This window comes from Temnothorax americanus, unplaced genomic scaffold, assembly GCF_048541705.1.
Source record: "Temnothorax americanus isolate GAGA-0224 unplaced genomic scaffold, ASM4854170v1 Scaffold7, whole genome shotgun sequence".
NCBI classification, from domain to species: Eukaryota; Metazoa; Arthropoda; class Insecta; order Hymenoptera; family Formicidae; genus Temnothorax; species Temnothorax americanus.
The window spans coordinates 924,366-946,573 of record NW_027509792.1 but is presented as its reverse complement, the minus strand read 5'-3'; the positions used below and the strand labels follow the sequence as shown (position 1 = coordinate 946,573).

Here is a 22,208-nt window from a genome sequence, read left to right as displayed (position 1 = left end):
CACTCTTCTCTGCGATCAATTCTCCTTCTTTTGAAGCACCACTTCTGCGAGTTTATCCAAGAAGGACCCCTTCCCCTGTTCCTTTACTTTTCACAAGGCTCGCGCGAAGTGTCAATAGAGGTAGCCGAAATCGCTATAAAGAAAAATTTCGAGACCGACCGCAAGAAAAGCAACAGCCAAGAAACATCACGACCAGTCCACCCTTGTTTATCGAAAGGAGGGAGAGATTGTCGTAGAAGACAAATCCAGGAATAGATCCACGTGGAGGGAGGGATGCGCGGATTTATATTTGGAGCGTGAAGTAAAGACGTACAATTTGGTAGATGGAGTGTGTTGGAGAGTCCCGAGTCAAGACGGTCCCGATCGTGGAGGGTTTTCCACAAGAAGAAATCTCGTACGGAGGATCTCTCCCCTTAAAACCCGCCGTTGCCTTTATTCCCCAAACAAATGAGAACCGCTAATCCGGCCTTACAAACCAGAAATACGAAATAAATTGTACTTCGTTTTCAGTTGACGACGAAAACGGAGTACAATCTTCTTCATTCTTCTTAATCGTCATATTTGCGATATAATATTAATATTGATGATTTGAAATATAACGAAATGTCCGATACTAGCATATATGTGACATTTAACTCGAAATAATAATTCTTTCTCGTCAACATTCTCATTTTGCTGTCTCATTGCAAGACGGAAAGTGGCTCAAGCTCACACAATTTTGCACGGTCTACTTTAAACACCGAGCCGTACCCATACGTATCCCATAATTTATCAGATCCGCTTTACGCACAACTTCGTGTTTAAAGTGGATCTTACAAATTACGAATTTGGTCCACTCTCTCGCTTCGAAATGCTTAATCGTTCCATCGCGTTGAAGCACACGCACGCGCCACAGCGGACAAGCGCGTCGTGACACATGTTCAGGATGTCGGGAAAAAAAACCGCAACACTGGGAAGAGACGCATCGGCGTGCTCGAGACGACGACGACGACGACGAGGACGCTGTTAAACAAAGTTGTGTCGCGCCGAGCCGACGGCGTTGTATCGCCGAGGCAGATTTTTTCGGAGAACGTCTTTCTTTAGAACTGAAGCAACCTTGGTGGTGGGATGTTGAACATAAATATTGTGGCCGCGTTGATTTTAGACAATAACGAAAGATGCATCCTGAACTATTTTTAGTCGCGCTGCTATTTCGAAGACAACGCCGCGCCTTCGCTAGATAAATTGTACCGATCGCTAGACGCGTTATCGTGACCCAATTAATGACCTGATTTATCGGAAGTGGTAGCCAATAAGATCGTTAGCGTCTCGAAAGTCTCGCCATCGTCGTCAAGGCACTCTTATTATTATCAGAATTATTATAAAGAGCGAAAACACGAATTATTGGGTATTATACACGGTTGATTGCATTCTTACGAGAAATTTAATTAAACTCAGCTTCTTTTCAGTCAATTCCAGTTCTTGTAATTTTATGCGATGCTATTGAATATTACACGTATATCAAGTTTTATTTAATCTGATTAAGTAGGTTGTTCACAACTCACTATATATAGAGCCACAAATTAGAGACATCGCGTAAAGTTTGCATTCGTCCACAATCGTCTGTTTACGTTCGTCCGTAATACTTTCTGTTAATATATCGCGCAAACGCAGTCGCAAATTAGTTAAGAAAACTTCCGTTTGTCGTGCTACATAACTGTAGGACGCGATGCGCATATATTTATCAGGCAATTAAAACGCTCCGTATATATGCCGTCGTATCTCGTTGAAATATCTATAACATAAAATGTACAAGAGTACCTCTTAAGTCTTGATATCGCATTCCACCGTGAAGTTTATCGCGGAGAATATCTGTCGCGATTCTCACAGATGCATCGCGACTTCCGAGGATTAACGTCTTAGAAAGTAATCCATTAGAGCTCATCGCTATCAACGTGCACGCGGCATCTCTCCCGATGGTTATCTTGATACGAAATCAACTGGTGCACGGCGAAACTTCGCTTTTATAAGTGAGAGAGAACTTCCATTGAGAAAATTTCCATTCATTATAATCTCCATTCATTTAACATCACCTTTTTTCGCCGCGTGCGTGTCAATCAGAAAAGTTTCGATGAACCCCGCCTCCGGCGTCTAATATACCAAGTTAATCGCTCGAATTCCACGTCGCGGCGCATCGGGACGCATTAATCAGAGAAATTGTTTCATATAACGAGATTAACGGCAAATATTTCTCTATCTCCCGTTCAAGAATGTCGAACGGGAATTGCGGCGGAGATAGTTCTCGGATTGTTTACCGCGCTACCGCGAAGTTACCTTCGCCGATACGATCCTCGATCCATCTTCATCCGCGCGCGTTCCCACGGAATAACGCGAGCTCTCCGAATTTCCCCGGGCACGTGAGAAATCGGGATTGAATCGTTGCGCTTGGGAAATTAATTGATCTCGATCTATTAAACGCGACGTCGGCCGAGGGCTCGTCGATACGATCGCGTGCCCACGTACACGCTAATACCGATATATTACGACATCCGCGCGTGTAAACGAGAATGGGTATCGAATTCACAGAGCCCCCGGGCCTCGGGCCTCCGAGAGTGGGTTAACCTAATACGTTACGAATTAATTACTCCCGGATAGAGATAGAGAACCGATAGAGATTTCCGGCGCTCTTAATGATTTTGCTTTTGATAATGGCGCGCGGCTCGAGAATCCGATGGATTTAGTTTGATAACCGGTAGTTCGAAACCTCTCTGACGGATTAACCGTCGTGTTCGCGATTCGTCCGTGTCGGGTATTTTTTTCATTCCCGCATTACATTACGTGTCGCGCGATTAACTTTGATAGGTACACTTTCGCGAATTGACGTTCGCGGCATAATTTACGAGAAAAGATAGGGGAGAAAAAAAGGGGAAAAGAGGTCGGGGAGTCGTTTTGCCCCGCGGGCGCAAATGACGTTCGAAGTTACCAGCGGAAGTTTCTGTCGCCCGCTGACGTGATTTTCATCGGCAAACAGTTCGTCCGGGCGTTCGCGTTAAACTTCGCCGTTTGTTCAGTGCGGAGAGATAAATGGAGCACGCGGTCTTCGGCATTTCCTCGGGCGATCGATCCGCTTCGCCCGCGCCCACGCGCGATTCACGGAGCACAGAGCGGTAGTGCCTCTTTTTCTCTATCCCGTGGGATCTCCTCTCGCGTGATATAGCGTCTGTCAATTCTCGGACGCGCGCAACGTATTCGCCCATCGCGCGATACCGATCCGCTAACGACGAGTAATGGATATTCGCGGCCGCGCTTGAATTCATCGCGATCGCTTATCGAAAATCGCGTCGCGATTATTAATCGGCCGCGAGAACCTTGCGGCGAGAATCTCATCCCGATAGTCTCCCGATGGTTATGCAGAACGGGCGGAAATAAATCGCTCGGTCGACTCACAATCGATGTCGGACAAGGAGAGAAAATTTCCGAGTAGCGCTTGTTAATACATTTATTTAACAATTGTCTGAAATTATTGCGTACACGGATATATATATATATATATATATATATGTAGGTCCAGAGGTATGTTCCGGGACTGTTTACGTTTTTTGAAATGTACAGTCCTGGAATATAACGCATATATATGTAATCAGATTCAAAAAACTGTCCCGAAAATTGCCGTAGGACATCAATTTTTTCCAGGACAGTCCTGGAAACTGCCAAATGTCCCGGAATATACCGATATCAAAAATAAAAGTCCCGGAACATACTTCCGGACCTACATATATATATATATATATATATATATATATATATATATAGGGGATAAATCACGTTGCGAATCTGTTGGAACGAAAACTTTAATTGCAAAGAGAAAGGGAAAATTTTAAATCGGGCACTCCTTCGCGGACAACCGCATGTTCGGCACTTGTTGCGATGAGAGATAGATAGAGCACGAATTAGAGGCGGCGTGTTCAGCATATTCGACCCGATATCTATGCTACATTTCTCGCGATAGCTTCCAGATGTACCGGGCGCGCGAAGTGATTTTTGGCTGACGTCCAACGCGAGGCGCAGAAATTGGGCTTCTAGATGAAAATCTAGCTTCTGAAAATCAAGCGTGCAAGAACAGATCGACGATACTTGGCTGTTGCCGCTTTTCGTACATACATATACGAAACATTTCGGCGACGCGCGAAAATCGCTGGCGAAAACTATAGAGAAATCGCGCGAGATCGAGCGGCGGCGAAAAACGGCGGTGGTAAACGGGCGTCGTCGAACGTTAATTTCTGTCAACGCGGGAGTGAGCAGTCAGTCGAAGCTGTCCCAGATCAGATCCGTCCGCGTGATTACGCGGGCGGGGTACACGTCGCCGTACGTCGTGCGTCCTCCCTATCGATCGACAAGACGCCAGAAAGAGCGCAACGGCGGACGTCGCGCCGGAAGAGCTACCCGTTCGACGAAAGAACGAGCACCTTCCCTTCGGTCGTTATCGAAATCGGAACGAAGCCGATTTCGCCGTGGACGGTTGGAAGGAAAATTTCAACTGTCGTTAAGCGTCGTCGGGGTACGTCGCCCCCGAAAAGTCGACCGACTCGAGTTTCCTCCCGCGATAGCGATAGCGGCGAACGAGCACGTCGCTCTGCTCGGCTTTGCTCCACAAAGGACCTTGTTTAATGGCGAACAATTATCGATAAGACCGCGTGTGAAATGAGACCGCGGCGGCAATGAAGATAACGGAAGAAAGAAAGGAAAGGCGAACGGCGGCGCGGATTGCTCCAGTTATGTACGATTACCTTCGGGCCTTCGGAAATCTGGATACCGAGAGAATCTCCACCGGCGCTTTTGTAGGGTTTGTTTGTAAATTGCCTGTTCCGCGGGATATTAATGCGAGGAACTCGCGTGGGGTCGCGCGCGGTACGCCGGAGATGTAAATTTCTACGTCGCCGTTGAATTCCTTCAAAGTTCCGGAATATATATACATTTCGCGCCGCGGCAAGTTTTGTCTCTCCTCTCCCGTCGACTCTAGTTCGAATCGCTCCTTCGCAAACAGAATTGCTTTCGACCAAAGTTATTTTAACGCCTCCCGTCAACGCTACCCCGTGCGTGCGTAAATGTGTTTTTACCGTTTAATTTACATCCGCGTGCAGAATTCACGAAGCAATATTTAGCATCCTACGTGTATTCCGATAATTGCCAATTTCGTTCCCTAATTGGCATAATAAAATACGTCGATAAACAATTAACCTGTTTGTTCGAGTCACTTTTTTTTTAATTTTAATTTGGGAAAATAACCGTATCCGGAGGGGAAAGAGAGATAAAATATATCGAATAATTCAATTCCCTTCAATTTCGCATTTATTCCGCGGCGACTTGTTTCGCCGCGGTATATGCAAATCCAATCTCACGACAGGCATGTCTCGTAACACTTAATTTACATCCCAAACTGCACCGATCGACAGTAAACATATTCTCCCCCGTATATATGTATATCTCTCTCTGATATGGAATTCCACACCTATCAAATTTCGAGCGTGCTTTCCATTCCGTGCTGATCATACCGCGAACATCATACATTACGATATCGCCGTGGTTAAAATACGAGTTGGAAATCACAGTTATCGAGTTAACACATCATTCGACGCGAAAACCAAAAATTCGTATTTAACACGAGACACTCCCGCATGTGTGCGAAAGAATCATGAAATTTCACGATTTATTCTCGTAATGTGAAACGTTAATAAAATGGGAATATGTGTACAAATAACGCGGTACTATTTTATTTCCAATTTCATCCAGTGCGTGATTTAAATTTCTAAAAACCTCGCGTAATCGCGTTATTATGTGACCATATTATTAGAATCATATTCTCATATTTTCCAAACAGTACATCCTAAAAAATCGTTTTAAAAGATAAAAGGCTGTGACTTTTTTATATTAATCAATTTTCTACCTCTATCTATATTTTTCGTTCAATTTTCATCGTAACTTTACGTTTCTTTCCAAGTTATCAAACTTAAATTAATAAACGATAACAACCGATCGCGTATACCTTGCTCCAAATGATAGATATTTGTTTTACGGAAGTGATATATCGCGTGTATCTCAATTATATTAATTAATCAAAATCGGTAATAAAATAAGTGAGAAAAGAGGAAAGAGAAGAAAGGATACTTGTGAGAAAGAATATTAAATACATTCATTGCAATCCAAGCAATATAGGGAACGCGCGACAATGAAGAAAAGTAATTCACAGGCACGATATATCCATTAATTGTCATCAGAGTGGAATTCGCAGCTTCGCGTATACGTACGTGTGCAGATTTATAAGCAAGTGTGTTTCATAATTAATAGATACCCGACATCCTGCGAACTTGCGCGTTTGCTTTAAACACAGCGCAATACGTATAATATTAAAACTCGTACCTTGTATTTACATACCGTTAGTTGATCCGTGTATACTTTCTCATGTCCTACGCGATAAATAATATTTTAATAAACATAAATAATCTCTTTCTCTTCTTCTCTTTAAATACCGGGTTTGTATTATAATTAAAAATATATAGCGACCCCCCCCCCTGCCCCCGCGAAGTAAGCGCGCGTGATATTAGCGTATTATTAACGCGTAATGCTAACACTTTTATTATACGAATGATTAACGTTCAAGCACATCCGTAAATTATGATATTATTTCATTACAAATTCAAGATATAACTAATTAATAAGCTTAATTTAATATAAATTATTACCGGTCGTAATATTACAATACAAATTATGACAATTTAGGACACTGAATGTGAAACGATATTTCATAAAAAGAATAGGACATTTTATGACATTTTAATATTTTATCACCAAATTGTGACCCACTTTGCGTAATAGGAAAGAGCGAAGTGGCACGATCGTGATATAACGTAAGTGCAGTAAAATCGATGATATCGTGCGTGACCCCGAAACGATATCTATCTTCTTACGCAACATCGATTACGGATAATGATGAAACGACACGAGAAGAACTCGGCGAGAGTCACGGAATCGAATCGGAAAAGCATGGATGATCAAGCGCAGGCCGATCTTGAATATTCATAATCGGTCGCGCGATTACTTTCGGAAATCCTGCATGCTATACGAATAGCAATTGGCCTGTTGTTTCTGCAGTAACGTCGCAGAATCGGAATCTAATCGCGTTAAAATCGCGCCTTCGAGGCGCGTCGAAGTCTCGGCGAACTCGAGGCGCATTCGAAGCGAATTCGAAGCGGTACTAATCGTGCAAGCGTGAAACTCGGGGAAAGAAACCTGGCATCGCCTCCGTTCGGATTCGATTCCGATTCATTGCGTTCGCACGACTCATTGCCCCGCATTCAATCCTAACTCTCACGGAAATTTCTTCAGTAATACTTCCTCTCGCAATTTTTTTTCTCTGGACGCGTTTATATGTACGTTAATGCGTCATTAGATAGCATTCGATCGCGAAATCGGAAATCGACCGGCGAAAGAGGTCCGTTAACGTCTTGTAAATTCGCTCCGAAATTGTATCGAGGTTTCCTTAATACTTTATGTAGATTCTCTAATAATCAATCACTAGAGGTGACGTCTCTTTCGCTCGTAACGGGATTTATCGGCCTTCCTGTTGTCAGTCTCGCGGATAAAACAAATAAAGAAGAAATTCGTGAAGACGCACTATTTCGGGAAAACCGATCTGTTTTTAAATTTATCATCTATAGATTTCTCGAGTCCCGGTCGCGTGATCGCTGGATCGAAACGGAGGTGCGCGGAAACGCTGCGTCATCGCTTTGTCGAAGACTGTGAGAACAATCAGCGGCAATACGGAAAGAGAATCACGTGCCCCACCGGTCCGGTCGGCCTCAGACTCCGAGCGCGTCGGAAGGCCATCGGAACTTGCCGCCCATCGGTTACGGCCACTTAGAGGGGGCAAGCGAATCTAATTTTTGCCCATTTTTCCAGCACTTAGCCTTTCAGCTTTACGGCCTGGCGCGAGCGCCCGCGCCGCGCCGGCGGGTCGGCGTCAAAGTAAACCACCGTGCGGCCTCGCAAGGTCACGACCCGGCAGTCAGGCCTTACTCGGAAAGTTTGCGCGGACTTGCGTGCGAATGCTATAGTTGGCGGAGATAATGCGATTCCCACTTGTACGCGCGCGTTCTTGCACGTTCATTGCCGGGACGAGGAAGTAGGGGACCGCGAGCAAGGACTTGGAATACCTACGTATATTTTGGATGCCGGTGGTATTATCCAAGACAGAATTACGATACGGGAGTGATACTGAGAATAGTCAGGTAATCAGCGTAAATACAAGAGCAAACTATCTATTGGTATAATCGTGCAACAAGAAGCTTGGACGCATGATAAAATAATAAGGATAAGGATTTAAGAAAAGAAAACTAACGATTTTCTTGAAATGTTTTTGATTCGATGCGCGAGCGTTGAAATCGTTTTACATATCTAAACGATATCAAATATTCAGCCTTCGCACAGAATTGTCAAACTATTAATTCATATACGTAAATATGAATTACAACGACGGCAGGAAGAACGCGATATACCTTGAGAACCATGCGTTCTACCAATTACCGTTAAAAGCATAAATGGAAGCAGAGGATACCATTGGACCAGAATTTCCAGCACGAATATATACATCAGATTCCCCCGCGGACTCGTGAGCCACCGTTTGGGAATTGTTGGTACCGAAGAATAATTTCTACCACCGCCCACGCACATCCCCATTTCTATCATCGTAAACAATACAGCGTTAAGTGCATCGCACCAGTCCGCGGTATCTCTGAGACGCAGTAGCTGTTTTCTGTGACCATCGTCTTGTTTCGCGAATTGCTCCGACAAACCGAGTACCGCCGTGCACGAAATTGCGCGCAACATTAGAAACCGACTAGTCATTTAACGCGGTGTTACTAAAACGGGGTACGACAAAGTCCAGATATTGTAAACATAGTGTTATTTGCACAATTGGTCCGTGTATGTCATTATGATAAAAAAGTTCTAAAATGATTTTATATCACAATCTTGGCATAATTTGGGTTCAAGGACCAAACTGAATTTAAAATATTCTAAAAATTGAATATTATTATACGACTTAAGTTCTTATGTTTCCACCAATGTAGATTAACTTTATCTCGGGTTAACTCTTACTTTGTTATCGTTTTCCGATTCTTAGAACTTAGAGAAAGATAAAAAGAGCAAGTTAAACGGAGATTAAAATTAATCTGCATTGATAGAAATGAATATTAGATAGAACTGGGATTTAAGGAATTCCACCTTAGCAAACATACTTTCATCTTGATAAATTGAACGTCGGATTAACAGAGTTCATGTCTGTCTCGCGGCTGTACCTGCGCAACGACTAGACACAATTTCCCCTGGTTTGCGTTCTCTCGGTTTGTCGGTTAGCCGTGAACTCGAGGAACTCGTCCGATTTTTTTTTTTCAAAGCGCGGCATGTCGTATTATTTGCGAGGGGATTTCACCGATATCGGATCCCCGTTTGGGAACGGGGCTAAAGGTCGCGGCTGTTGTGTACATGGAAAATGTTTCGTGGGCGAAGCGGGATATCGATTAGCATTAATTGAAAACCCAGTCTCACGAAAGTAAAGGCGCTCGTAGAGTGAAAGCGCAGAAAAAAGGTGTATAAAAAAATAATCTGTACAATATAGTCAAATAACGTATATTTTTGACGGAATAATAAAAAAAGAGCAAAATAGGGCGGGCAAAAAGGCAGGGTATAAATAAAACGATATAAATTTCGTTAGTTCGCATTTCCCTGGACCGTCATATTCGTATCATGACATCGGTGCATATCGTCGGTGTACACTGGCATATCTGTCGTTCCGCCGTGGGGTTAGTAAAGCCTTCCGCATGCAAAGCATATAAAGGAATGTCAATAAAGGATCGCGTTACGAGAAATAATAAGTGGTTTCTCGAGATGCCGTCGAAAGCGATTCGCGTTCTTGTTTCGCAAATATTATCGGAAATATCGAAGAATGTATCAAGTATAACATATGCCTTTATAAGCTGCAAAAGAACCCCGCACGATTTATGAGGGAAACAATTTGCCTGAATTTGTAATATTTTATAGTTCTTGTATCTCTGAGAGACGTAAAAAGTCTCAAATTTTTTTTTATCAACTTTCTATAATTAATTTCTGACGTACATATCACACCGTGTGTACATACATGACGCATAACATGTATGAAGATGGAACAGGGTGAGTACATCTTTCAAACTTGCTTCACTAATCCGGTATGGGACGAATCGTTGTTCATGGGTGCACATATGTGGGCAGGCACACAAGTTGCAGGCAAACTTGTATAGACAAACCTCGAGACAAACGAACGAACGGTTCTTGTGAAGATTTTCAAATGTCTATAATTTAGAAATTAATCATAGAAAGTTGATGAAATTTGAGACTCTTCATCGGGGACACGAGAATTACAACGTATCACAAATTCAAGTAAATTGATCGAAAACGTTTTTCTCATAAGAGTCGTGCGGAGTCCTTCACTCTTCCAACCATTGCGTCTTCGTTGCGCGAAAGAAACTTGCGTCAAACTAAGTAGTTATAAAAGTAAAAGATTTGCACAACTCAACAGTTCGGTGTATCTCAGCGACGTTTAATTTATTTCTTTAAAGACTTGGAAAAAGAAACGGAATCTAAATCCGATTTTGTCAATTTCAAAATAAATTTTCTCTGGTTTCGGAGAAAGAATGTCTTAAAGGATTAAGGACTATACCGCGGTACGGTCCTCAATCGCAATTTAACGCGCATACGGTTTTATAGTAATCGCGATTCCATTGTCTCGTTCGACAACCTGTATTTCCGCGAATTCCACGCGCTTTACATTTTGCAGCAGCGAAATATCGCGGTTTAATCCCGCAATATCGGTTTCTGGGACACGACGATACGTTATCGGCCTTTTGATTGCGCGATACGTACACGCTTATTTACCTTTATAGGCTACAAATCTTATTTGTAAAATTGTTTCCATATCAAGCATTTTATAAAAACTGTTTTAAACTTTGGTGGCGTATGTTATTCATTAAAAAAGGAGTAAATATGTTTAATACATAAGTGAAATAATTAATCACGACAGTGATAAAAACGGTTTCGATAAAACAGTTAATTTTTCTGCATATCTCTTTTCGCATAAATCAATTCCTCTTGTCGTACCGTATACAAAATATTAAGATAGAGACAAAAGTGAATACTTTTCGTGATATTTTATATTTTGTAATATAATCGGGATATAAAATATAAAAAAATATTCACTTTTCGACTATCTTAATACTCTTATTTGCAAAATGACAAGAAGAATATGAGATAAAGAATACGAGAAAAAGAAAAATGATTCGCGTAAACAACCATATATGGACTTGGGCAAAAAGTAAACGATTCACTCGTATTACCAAAATCGCTCCCTCCTCTCCAAAAATTTTGGTCTTCTTAATTTAATACTCTGTACGGTTGGGGGGAAGAACAACCAAGTAATTTGTCGGAAAAATATCACGACCGCGCGATTACTATGTCTATCGTTATATCATTATTCGCGTGGATCGTTTACCTTGATTCCGCTGCGGCCCTGCTGCTTGAGCAACACGTTCTCCGGTTTCATGTCGCAGTGTATGATCTTGTTCTTGTAGAGCGCGTCCAGGCAGAGCAGGAGCGAATGCGAAAACTTGCGCACGAGCTGCAAGCTGAAGCCCTTGAAGTTGTTCTTCTTGATGAGCTCGTACAGGTTGATGCTGAGCAGCTCGAAGGTGATGCACATGTGGCAGCGGAAGGTGAACGAGTCGAACATGTGGATGACGTTCACGGTGTTGTCTTTATCCTGCTCGCGCAGCTTGCGCAGTATGCGTATCTCCTCGTGCGCCTGACGGTGGAAGCGCTTCTCGTTCCGCACCATCTTGAGCGCCACGTGCTCGTGCGTCTTGTGATCGTAGGCCTTGACCACCTGGCCGAACGAGCCCTTGCCGATGACGCGCAGCACCTCGTACCGATACGCCACGTGGTCGTGCGGCACGTGGATGTACGAGCCCTGTTCGTTGTCGTACTCGTTGTTGTTCGGCCGGCCGATGACGCCCGGCCGTTTCTTCGCGTTCGCGCCGATGAAGTAGATCTGCTGGTAGTTGAAGATCTCGTGGTGCTCGTACGGCGTAAGCTTGTTCACGTAAAGCTTCATCACCATCTCCGGCGTGATGGTCGCCGTCTTTGGCTTGACGCCGACGATGCTGTTGCCGCCGACGCCACCACTGCCGCCGCCGCCGCCGCCGTTTCCGCCGCCACCGCCACCGCCACCGCCACCTCCGCCACCGCCACCGCCACCTCCGCTCTCGCTTCCGCCGCCTCCGCGGCCAGCACCGCTGTTGGAGTTGCCGTCGGAACGGCCGTTTCTCACCACTGGGCTGCTCGACTGACTGTTGGGTTGCGAGTGCGAGTTGTGGCTGGAATTGTGACTCACCTGCCAGTTACTCACGACGAAGCCTTTCCACGGTAGTCTCTGGTAACCCACGTAAGGCACCGACTCGTCGTCGCCGCCACCTCCGCCGCCGCCACCACCGTCACCGCCGCCGGTCTGCTTCAGACCGGTCAGCCCGGTACCCTTGACGATCGGCGGGAGGTGGTTGCCGCTCTCGCTGCTCGAGATGTACGGCTGCGTCGAGATCGTGCCCGCCTGCACGAACGGATTCGTTTTGGAGAGGGGCATCTCGATCCCGCTTGCCGCCGCCGATAGGGCCAAGCTAGTCATCGGTGACCATTTATTTCGCTAGTCCGTTCTATCCGTGTCTCCTCGTCGAGGCTGGTCATCGAGATCGCGCGCGAGCATAACCGGGCGGGAGACATGCCGCTCCGTTGAGACGACGACGACGACTGTGAGACGAGGATATCCAGGATGACCGCGTGACGCGGACGAATTAAATCGACTAACGAAGGAACCGCTCAGTCTCTCTCTCTCTCTCTCTCAGTCTCGTGCCGAAGAAGTCGAAGCGAACGAAGTTGCCGAACGCGCGACTGCGCTGCTTTCGGGAAACGATGTTGCGTCCGTCGCTTCGAACGCGTTTGGACGCGATTAATTCCACTAATTATATTCCCGGGAGGGGGGTGGGACCCGGGGGACGGCCCTCCGTAAATGCAGCGGACTAGAAGGGGTTGCGCTCGCGCGCGCACTCGGCGACGCGAGTCACAAATCACGGGGCACCACGCTGGTTCTCCGGACGTCGGGGTTGACCTCTCCTCCTCCTTCTCCTCCACCTCGGTCGGCCCGCGCGCGAACTCGCGAATCCCAGGCACTCGCGCTCAGCGGAGGAACCGTGGAACCGCGCTCTCGCAACGCCCGTCGAGGGCGTCGAGTACCACCGTCGCGAACCACCGGCGCCGCGGAAAGCGATCTCGGGACGTCGTCGCTCGCACGCACGCCTCGAACGTCTTCTAATTTTACGACCTGTCGCGCGCGACGAGGGCGAACGCGTCATCGCCGCGCGTGGAAGCGGGGCTAGCCACGGTCTCCCGACTCTCCGCGAGTTGGCTGTGCTCGAACGCGGAGGTTATTGGCACCGGGCCGCCGCGAGTTTGACGACTCCGCCGTCGAGGCCGCGGTCGCTGTCGCCGCGTCTCCGCCACCGCCGCCGCCGCCGCTGTTCCATTCCTTCGCTCGTCGGTGCCCGAAAATACCCCCGGCGACTCGCCGGCCGATCCTCGCCGTCGCCGTCGCCGTCGATCGATTCCACCTCGCGGACGGGCGAGACGATTCCCGCCTCCCGATGGCCATACAAGCCCCGCGCTCTCTTTCTCCTACTCGCGCCCTCGAACGCGTATCCCGCGCGATATCGTGTCCTCCGGAGGATAACTCTTTGCCCGCGACCCTTCCAACACAGACGCCCCGCCGTCGCGGAAATCTCGCACGAAAACACACTTCCTCGCACTCGCGACGCGAAAGCCGCGCGCGGGGAACACGGTCCTTTTTCTTCTCCTCTCGTTTGCGTTATTTGGGTTTTTTTTTTGTATCGTAACGGATATCCGAATGTGGCCCAGGTATAGATCGCTGTCTCCGATAGGATCCTTCTCTCTTCCGCCGGATTCTCCCCCGTACCTATCACATCCTTAGCCCAAGTTTTCCGTCGGCCGTCTCTCCTTCCGTTGGGGAAACGCGCGCGCTTTTGGTCACCGGCTCCGACGAGTCACGCGGGCCACCGTCGGCGTCGACGTAACACCGTGCGCGTCGTCGTCGGTCGATCGGACGGGACGCGCAGCCTCGTCGGCGCGCAAGAACGTCGATGCGGGCGGGCGAGGAGGCCGCGTCTCGAGCGTCGTCGTCGTCGTCGTCGGCCCGTCGGCATCAATCCGGTCGCTCGGCCACGAGACGATCCCCGCTGTGAATCTCTCTCTTTCTCTTTCGCTCACTCGCTCCCTATCGCGCGCGCACTCTCGCTCTCTCTCTCTCTCTCTCTCTCTCTCCGCTGAAGCGCAGACAAAGGGAGCGCCGGTCGAATTCGTCGCTTCTGGGCTGTGGCGCACTGACTGGCCTGGCCGATCGTCGCCGCCGCCGTCGCTTCCTCTCGCTCTCTCGTCGCACACGCAACACCGCGCGGCTCCCTTCCACACCTCCGTCCGTCTCGCTCGATCCGTCGCCCTTTCCGTCCGTCGCGCTCTCACGCCAACATGTCTATTCTTTTCTTTCTCTTTTTGTTTTCTAACTCCCTCGAGCGCGCGACGTCGGTCTCGCGAGAGAGACCGCGACGATGACCGCACCACCGACACCACCAGCAGCAGCAGCAGCACCGCGGGGTTGATATCCGGCACCAGAGGCGCGCACACGCGCTCACTCCCGGCGGGCGAAACGCGCGACGGTCCCCCGTGTTAATGCCCCGACGGTTCGGGACGGCGCGGGGAAGCGGGGAGTGATCGCACGCCGCGGACGGATCTTTATGGTGACGACGCTGCTCCCGGCGACTCCTCCATGGCGCTCCGGCTCCGGCTCCTCCTGTCTACGACGCGGGTGCATACGCGATACGCGACCGGGCAGCGCGATGTCGGGAGTCGGGACGCGACTGTCCGCACTCCGCACGCGCGACCGGCGCGAGGCGCGACGCGCGTTGTTCGCGTATCGTCCCGCCGCGCCGCGGCACGCACAGGTGTTCGCGCGCGCGCGCGCGCGCGAGGGGGGCGTCCCCCTTCCCCCAACCCTCTCTCTCTCACTCTCTTCTACTCTCTCCCTCTGTCACTCGAACTCCCGTTCGCGGCGGACCTCGCGGCTCGCGGCGGACGCGGCGCGATCGACGCGCGACGGGACGCGACGCGACGCGCTCGGCGCCGAAGTGAGTCTCTCTCTCGCGGATTTCTGCGTCCTCGCGCGAGTTCCCGAGTTTCGACGTTTCGAGCCCGCCCTGCGCGCGTGCCGGTCGGAAAAACCTCTCTTCTCTCTCCCTCCCGGTTCCTCTGCCCCTCTCTCGTTTCTCTTTGTCCCGCACCCGCACGGTACTCCGCTCGGCGCTCGGCTGAGCTCGGCTCCGTCGCCGGACGAACGCGCAGCGACCAGCGCGGACCGCGGAGCGTGTCGCTTCACATAGACGGCCCTACGGAGCGGCGAGCGGCCTGTCGCCTGTCGCGCGCGACTCTCGGCGCTCGGACGATACACTCCGGTTGTTCCGTCGGTCGTAACGAGCGACGACTCGCGGATTATCCCGGGGCGGATTTCCGACGGGACGACGACGACGACCGATCACGGTCGATACCGCGGTACCGTCTCGTCGAGGCGAGTCCCCGGTGTGCGCACTTCGCGTTCCGTGACGGCACGTTCCGTTGACGACTTCGCGGGAGACGACGACGCGGACAGATTTTGCCCACTGTCGCCGAGGTCAGGAAGCGCAGTCCGTCCACGAGGGGGCGACGCTTGTCGGCACGATACTCGCACTCGTGTCCCGTCTTCCGCGTCACCGATTATTTATAACGGTTATTACATCCTATGATAATATCCTTTACTTTTACCGAATAATTAAACGTATTCGGTAATAAAGCGTATTTCTAAGGCTCTTCGGGATGCTTATATACGTCGTTTTATTAATTAAAAAAAAAAATGTCCACAGCATTGGGGTTTCTGCCCGTCTCGCGCGACCTGAAATTCCTATCAGATGTAAGACGTTCCATTTATAACGTCACGCGCCGCGTAAAATGGAAAATGATTGAAGAATCAAGATATTCATAGATATGAAAAGTGTATTAAAATACATATGTACACGCGCGCGCGATAGATAAATATAGATGCGTGTCAGATTTTAGAACAGAAATCCAAATTATATGTTCTCTTTAAACGTAAACGAATAATTTAAACGGATTTTCTAAGAGAAAATTTAATAGCGGAGATTTTTCGAATAAAAGTCTCGATACAGCCGCGTAGAATGTGAATTTTAATTCGTATTCGAATCGCGATCAAATCGTTCAAATTCATCGAATGCGATTTCATTAAAATTAAACAGCGCGATCCGGAAGGCTATTGCGCCTCGCACTTTTCTCTTTCATTTGGATCTGAAATAAATGTATAGTAGTGACGATGATATTTGGAAGGGAAAAGGAAGGGACGAATGTGTGTGTGTGTGCGTGCGTGAGGACGGCGAGTGTACGATACGTACGCTTCGATGGAAATGCGTTGACACTGTTGGCCATATGATTCTTAGGTGCATGCGCGCATCCGGAAATCTGCGCAACCGATCAGGTGATTGTTTCGGCATACTCGTGCCTAGACGCGACTAACTTTAGGTGTTTTTAAGTTCCCGTCCCCGACGAGCTCGAGCAAACTCCGATTAACTTGACCGACGATTATTTCGACCGGCAGACGTGCTTGGAAAAAAAAATTTATAATACGTGTATAAGTCGTTGTTTCTCGCCCAATTTTTTTCTCTATGTGTTGAACGGTTAAATAATAAAGATCGATTTTATAATGTTTTAACAAAGTAGTATATTACTCGATAAGTCAATCGTCAATGACGTTGATTATGGAGTATCAAGTGCCGCGTTAATAATTACAGAAAATAAGTTTTATAGAGATATACTTAATTTCATGTTTTTTATTTTTAAGTAAAATGAATAAAAGAATTGCGAGTTAAATTGCAGAAAATACAATCAATGAGATAAATTCGCAATAACGGGATCCTAATGTCCATTTCTACTTCAATGCAGATTAACTTTAATCTCGGTTTAACTTACTTTTTATCTTATTCTAATTCTTAGAACTAGAAAAAAAGATAAGGAGTAAAACCGAGATTAAAGTAAATCTGCATTGGTAAAAATAGACATTACTCCAAGTAACAAGCTGACGTTGTTCTACATTTTGACAACAAAACATGGGCGAAGTCGTCAAAATGACGATAACGTTGATAAGCTTGCTATCTAGGAAGAAAATCTTTTTTTTCGAGGGAGATCAATAGCCATCGCAGTGAAAGTCCTCCCTTTAAAGTTTCCAAGATATGGATTGTCAGGCATTATTCGAAGCTCGAAATATTGTGATAACGTGAAATTCTCGAACGTCTTTTTTAAAAGTGTTTAATTATTCGAAACGTTTAGAACTCTCAAAAATAAAATGTCGTCTATACGCGAGATATCGAGTGGATTAAAATAGTAAAGTAAAAATGTTGCCAAAAAAAAAAGAACATCGGGACTTAAAAAAGGTTGTTCAATTTTCGAAGAATATTCGTAACGATTTTCATCATATATTCGCAATGACTGTTTTCCTATCGTCATTAAGATTATTCTAAACTCCGGTCAGCTTCGATTGTGGCAAAATTTATATACCACCCGTACAATTCTCCGTCCCTGATCCGTGTGCGAGCGACAAGAAATTAATAATTCTGTCCGCGTTAACGAGATACCGCACGGGCATATTACTCAGCGGACTGATCGTCGATTAAATTAAATCGGGGTTCGCGATCAGAATCGAACCCTCCTTCTGCGCCGCGAGACGCGAGACGCGTAGATACGAGGCTGAGCGAGGCTAACCCAACCTGACGAGCCTCGGTACGGCGTCGTTGTGCGTGCTGGAGCGTTATTTTGACCCGAGATCCGAGTCCACAGCTGATAGCGCTAACGCGTACGTCGCGGTAGGTGATAGCACGTTGCAACGTCACGACGAACATGAATTTGACGCCCAGGAGATCGTACAAGGAAAAACGTACGTTCGGTAAGTCGCTGCGCTAATCGGTTCCTAGGTGATGTCTCGGAGCGTGTAAAGGGCGAAAAGGGAGATCGTACCCGATTCGGAGGGATATCCGGACCGTTCGAGAGATCCGGTCGTCGCTTCGCGAAGCTTCGATCCTTCGATCTGCTCCGAACGCTCCAAGACGCGTCCTCCCTCGTTATATTTTTATCGTAATCTTCCATCCGCGATCCGGGTCGCGCGACGACCAAGCCGATATCGCGAGGAACGGTCGCGTTCACACATTTACGCCGAACGAGGAACTCACCTCGACGAGCGCGCGACCAGATGACGCAGGAACAAAGCGCGTTGGAAACGAAGGGTGAACCAGCACCCAGCACAGAGGAAGACCAACGTTACAGCGAGGGACGTTACAAAGGTAGCGGCCCGCTGTGCCACGTGTTTCGTGAAAACGGAATTTTTTCTTCTTATTGCGCAATCGATTGCAATTCGACGGAAGAACAAAAGAGCGTTCCTTGGTTCGATGCACATTTTCTTATCTCGGATATCATTCTTAGTGCGACTTTAATCGTCCGTTGTAGCGCAACGTTGTCGTGGAAGATGAGTTCCAAGTGGATTCCACGCTACAAACCAGAACGCTCTTTTGGCGAGTGTTGAGCAATCGAATCTCAAGGTAGATTGACTTCGATCTCGGTTTTAACTTACTTTTCATCTTTTTTTTAATCCTAGAGAGTCAGAAAAAAGATAAAAAGTAAATTAAACCGAGATTAAAAAATTTTAATCTAGATTGAAAAACATTTATAGATATTCAATTGAAATCCTGCCTTCTGTGATCAATAATCAGGCCTCCAGGGATATCCGACTGACGAAGACACTCGACCGAATTATTTTTGTCGCAGCTCGTTACTGTATATCGTGAAACACACGATCGTATTCTTTTTTAACTCATATTTGGTCGGCATTCGTTTCGCTGATGTGGAGATGCGTCATTTAACTTTCTACGATATTAAAATGTAACTGCGTATATACCGTTATACGTAGAACGCAAGCGGTTCAAGAAGTTTGCCGTACATATAGATAAATCGATTGACGTGGATGCGCATTTTGGTTTGAGTTACGGAGTCGCACGAGTGTGACTCGTCGTTTCGGTCGAATAGATTAGAAAGAAACGCATCGATCGAAAAGATACGTCGTTAAATAGGCAAATGATCTTTTGTTTCTTCTGTTAATCCAGAACAGCGATCTTTTAGCGCGGAGGAAATCAGAAAGCTGCATCCAAATAAAATCCCCATTATCGTGGAGCGTTACAAGTTAGAAAATCAGCTGCCACTTTTGGACAAGAGTAAATTTCTGGTGCCGGACTTTCTGACCGTGGCGGAATTTTGCAAAATAATCAGGTACATTCGTGTTTCGCCGTGTGTAACGATTCGTCCAAGATTTTGTGGAATATAAGTAAATTTTATTAACGTATCTCGCGCGTTGCAAACAGACGTCGACTACAGCTGAATCCGACGCAAGCTATTTTCCTACTGGTGAATCAGAAAAGTATGGTGAGCGGCAGTCTGACCATGGCTGAGCTCTATCAAAACGAGAAGGACCCGGACGGTTTCCTGTACGTTGTGTTCGCCAGTCAGGATGTATTTGGCAATCGTTAACCGGAGCGAGATAATTTTAAACCAAGTGAGTAAAAGCGACTCGTTGTACAATTCGACACTTCTAATTAGGCCTAAGGCTTCGACGATCGATCAGGGTTAACGCAAATTGATGCAAAATTACAGGTAAGAACGAAATACCTCCTCGGCACTTAACGATACTTTGATAGACGTTTACGTGGAACTTTGTGGGGATTCTAGATCTGCTGGCAACTCTGTCTGCCTTTAATTGAAATGCGCAGAAATATTTGTGATCGACTTACCGTACCTGCTGAAATAATTAACGGAACAATCGTATAATTTGGTTTTTGGAACCTGTGTATAAAATTATTACGGTGCTTTCTACACCCCTTTGACACACGGACAAATTACATTCGATATAAGTCAGTATATAGTTTACTACTAGCAACGATGATTTTTACTACTGATTTTAGCGGTGATAGGCTATATAAAATGTTAATAAGGTAATATATGTATTACAAAGGTGTTGCGGAGAGATTATGGGAGATTTTTTTTATCTCTTTCTTTCAAATCCATTTTTTATTTAGTAAAAACTTAGTACAAAATTCTAATTATCTTAGTAAGTTTTATATACGATATTTGTCTACGTTGGTTATTTTTTTATAAATAATTTGCGTAGTAGGCCAGTCTCTCTTTTAATTTGTTTGCAACTTGTGTAAAATCTCTATAGTCTGTACGTACCATTGTTGCTATATTATTATATAACTTTTAAGCATAGAGTTCGTTACCGTTACGCAAATACGATTAAAATTGAAATGAATTTGTGTTTGCCAGATCAGCGGAATTTTCGTTTCAACAGATTCCGGTGATATTTCTGATTAATACACATTTACGTGCTTTCAAATACACGTAGTACTCTCGAAACTGTTTTATATTATAATAACAAAATATTTTTCACGTATATGAAAATATCTCGCTGTCGTAATATCTTCGTTAAGTATTATTTTTACCGCACAATGTTAAGACGTTGACGAAAAGTGTTCATGTACATAACGATCTGCAACGTGCAACGTACGGTGATATGCGTTAAATTCTCGTACAATTACATTAAGTTTTACGCAAGATATAAAATTGATCTCTATCAAGAGAGTTCAACGATACGCGATAAAACTAGTTAAGTACCGTACCACGTTAATCAGTAAACTCTTCAGGGCCACGTTTTAAGATAACCTGACACACAAAATGTCTTCTCTCTGTAGGAAAACTTATGCAATAAGCCACCAAAAAAAAAATGCAAAAATTTATCGTCAAGGGATGAGCAAGAAAATCAGAAGGGCGCAAAGGTTTCTGAAATTTTTTTAAATGTCGCGTGAAACATAGTTACGCGTTTGTACATTGATATATAGTCTCTCTGAGCTTTTTTTTAATTCCACTTTATAATGGACGCCAATCCATATTTCTCTAACATATATTTAACGTAATAGCCACGTTTATGTAAATATCTCTACCGATATACTTAAACTTACATTGTACTGTATAATCAGGTGCAATTTTAAGCGTAAGAATGTATTTCTAGTAATAGTCCAATTTTGTAAGGCATCGCATCGATACGATACGTTATCGCGGCGCTTTTCGGCAGGTTGATTTTATTCTATAGGACTCATCGGTACGCTCTGCAACTTTACGTGTGTACGCAAGTATGAATGTAACGCGCGGCACGCAATCGTCGTACAATGGAAAGCGGGATATTCGCCACGGATGAGTTTCGGGGAATATCCTAACGAAGTCGTTTTAGTCGCACTTTCTTACGCTTTCCAACGCTTAAAACGAAAATAGGTATATATCCGAGCTTTGGAGAGAGAAAAAGAGACGGGGAACGAAGCGTAAGAAAAAGTGTGATCAAAACGAACGTGATTAAATTAAGGATGCCAGTAGCGATACTGGCGGTAGTCGCGTCACGTTTAGCGGTAAAGCTCTCGCGATGAATTATGCGGAAAATTGTATGTACCCCACATTGTGCGACGCGTTTGCGATAAACTAATTTTTTTCATATTCAACGTTTTCGCCATTTCCCCCCTCGCTTTTCGAGGGAAAATTTCCGGACCGTTTCCTTAGAGATTCCTTGTAAGCTCTGATAAGTTTCGGAGTGGTATACCACGCGTTGTGTAAATATATTAAGAATATTTTATCTCGATATATATTGCATATCGAGATAAAATATCAAAAATATGAATTAGAAAATGGTGAGCTTTTATAAAAAAGTATATGAATTTTAATTTTTAAACACATATAATGATTTTCGATTAATTCCTGTGGAACATAAGGAAAATATATAAAACTGTAACGAAGAAAAAATTTACAATTTGCAGTGTGCAATTTTTTGAAAACCATTATATGTGTTTTATTCTTGTATTAATCGCCTTATCTTATTACTTTATAAATAACAAATGGCACAT

At 45.7% G+C, this 22,208-nt stretch overlaps 2 protein-coding genes across 4 annotated transcripts in view; one reads left to right on the top strand and one right to left on the bottom strand.

Annotated features, from left to right (window-relative positions):
- Positions 1 to 15,969, bottom strand: part of LOC143906196 (uncharacterized) — a 46,694-nt gene extending 30,725 nt beyond the window's left edge. The window contains exon 1 of the mRNA XM_077422080.1: positions 11,558 to 15,969. Coding sequence (XP_077278206.1) covers positions 11,558 to 12,742 — 1,185 coding nt within the window. The 5' untranslated portion in view covers positions 12,743 to 15,969. The remainder of the gene's footprint in view (positions 1 to 11,557) is intronic.
- Positions 15,970 to 17,843: 1,874 nt separating this feature from the next.
- On the top strand, positions 17,844 to 21,804 carry LOC143906211 (microtubule-associated protein 1 light chain 3 alpha). 3 transcript variants are annotated; one of them, XM_077422117.1, is made up of 4 exons: positions 17,844 to 18,154; positions 19,374 to 19,536; positions 19,629 to 19,819; positions 19,918 to 21,804. In XM_077422117.1, exons 1-3 carry the CDS (start codon positions 18,118 to 18,120, stop codon positions 19,792 to 19,794), a joined length of 366 nt encoding a protein of 121 aa, XP_077278243.1. In that variant the 5' UTR covers positions 17,844 to 18,117; the 3' UTR covers positions 19,795 to 19,819; positions 19,918 to 21,804. The 3 variants fall into 3 exon arrangements, with proteins under 3 accessions (XP_077278243.1, XP_077278242.1, XP_077278241.1); XM_077422116.1 differs by having other exon boundaries at positions 17,866 to 18,163; XM_077422115.1 differs by lacking the exon at positions 17,844 to 18,154 and adding an exon at positions 18,184 to 18,557.
- Positions 21,805 to 22,208: the final 404 nt, after the last annotated feature.

Excerpts from the sequence above, each read along its gene's own strand:
- LOC143906211 (XM_077422115.1), top strand. The coding sequence starts at position 18,467 with ATGACGCAGGAACAAAGCGCGTTGGAAACGAAGGGTGAACCAGCACCC. Across the intron at positions 18,558-19,373 it reads CAGCGAGGGACGTTACAAAG|AACAGCGATCTTTTAGCGCG; the intron begins GTAGCGGCCCGC and ends CTGTTAATCCAG. Across the intron at positions 19,537-19,628 it reads GAATTTTGCAAAATAATCAG|ACGTCGACTACAGCTGAATC; the intron begins GTACATTCGTGT and ends CGTTGCAAACAG.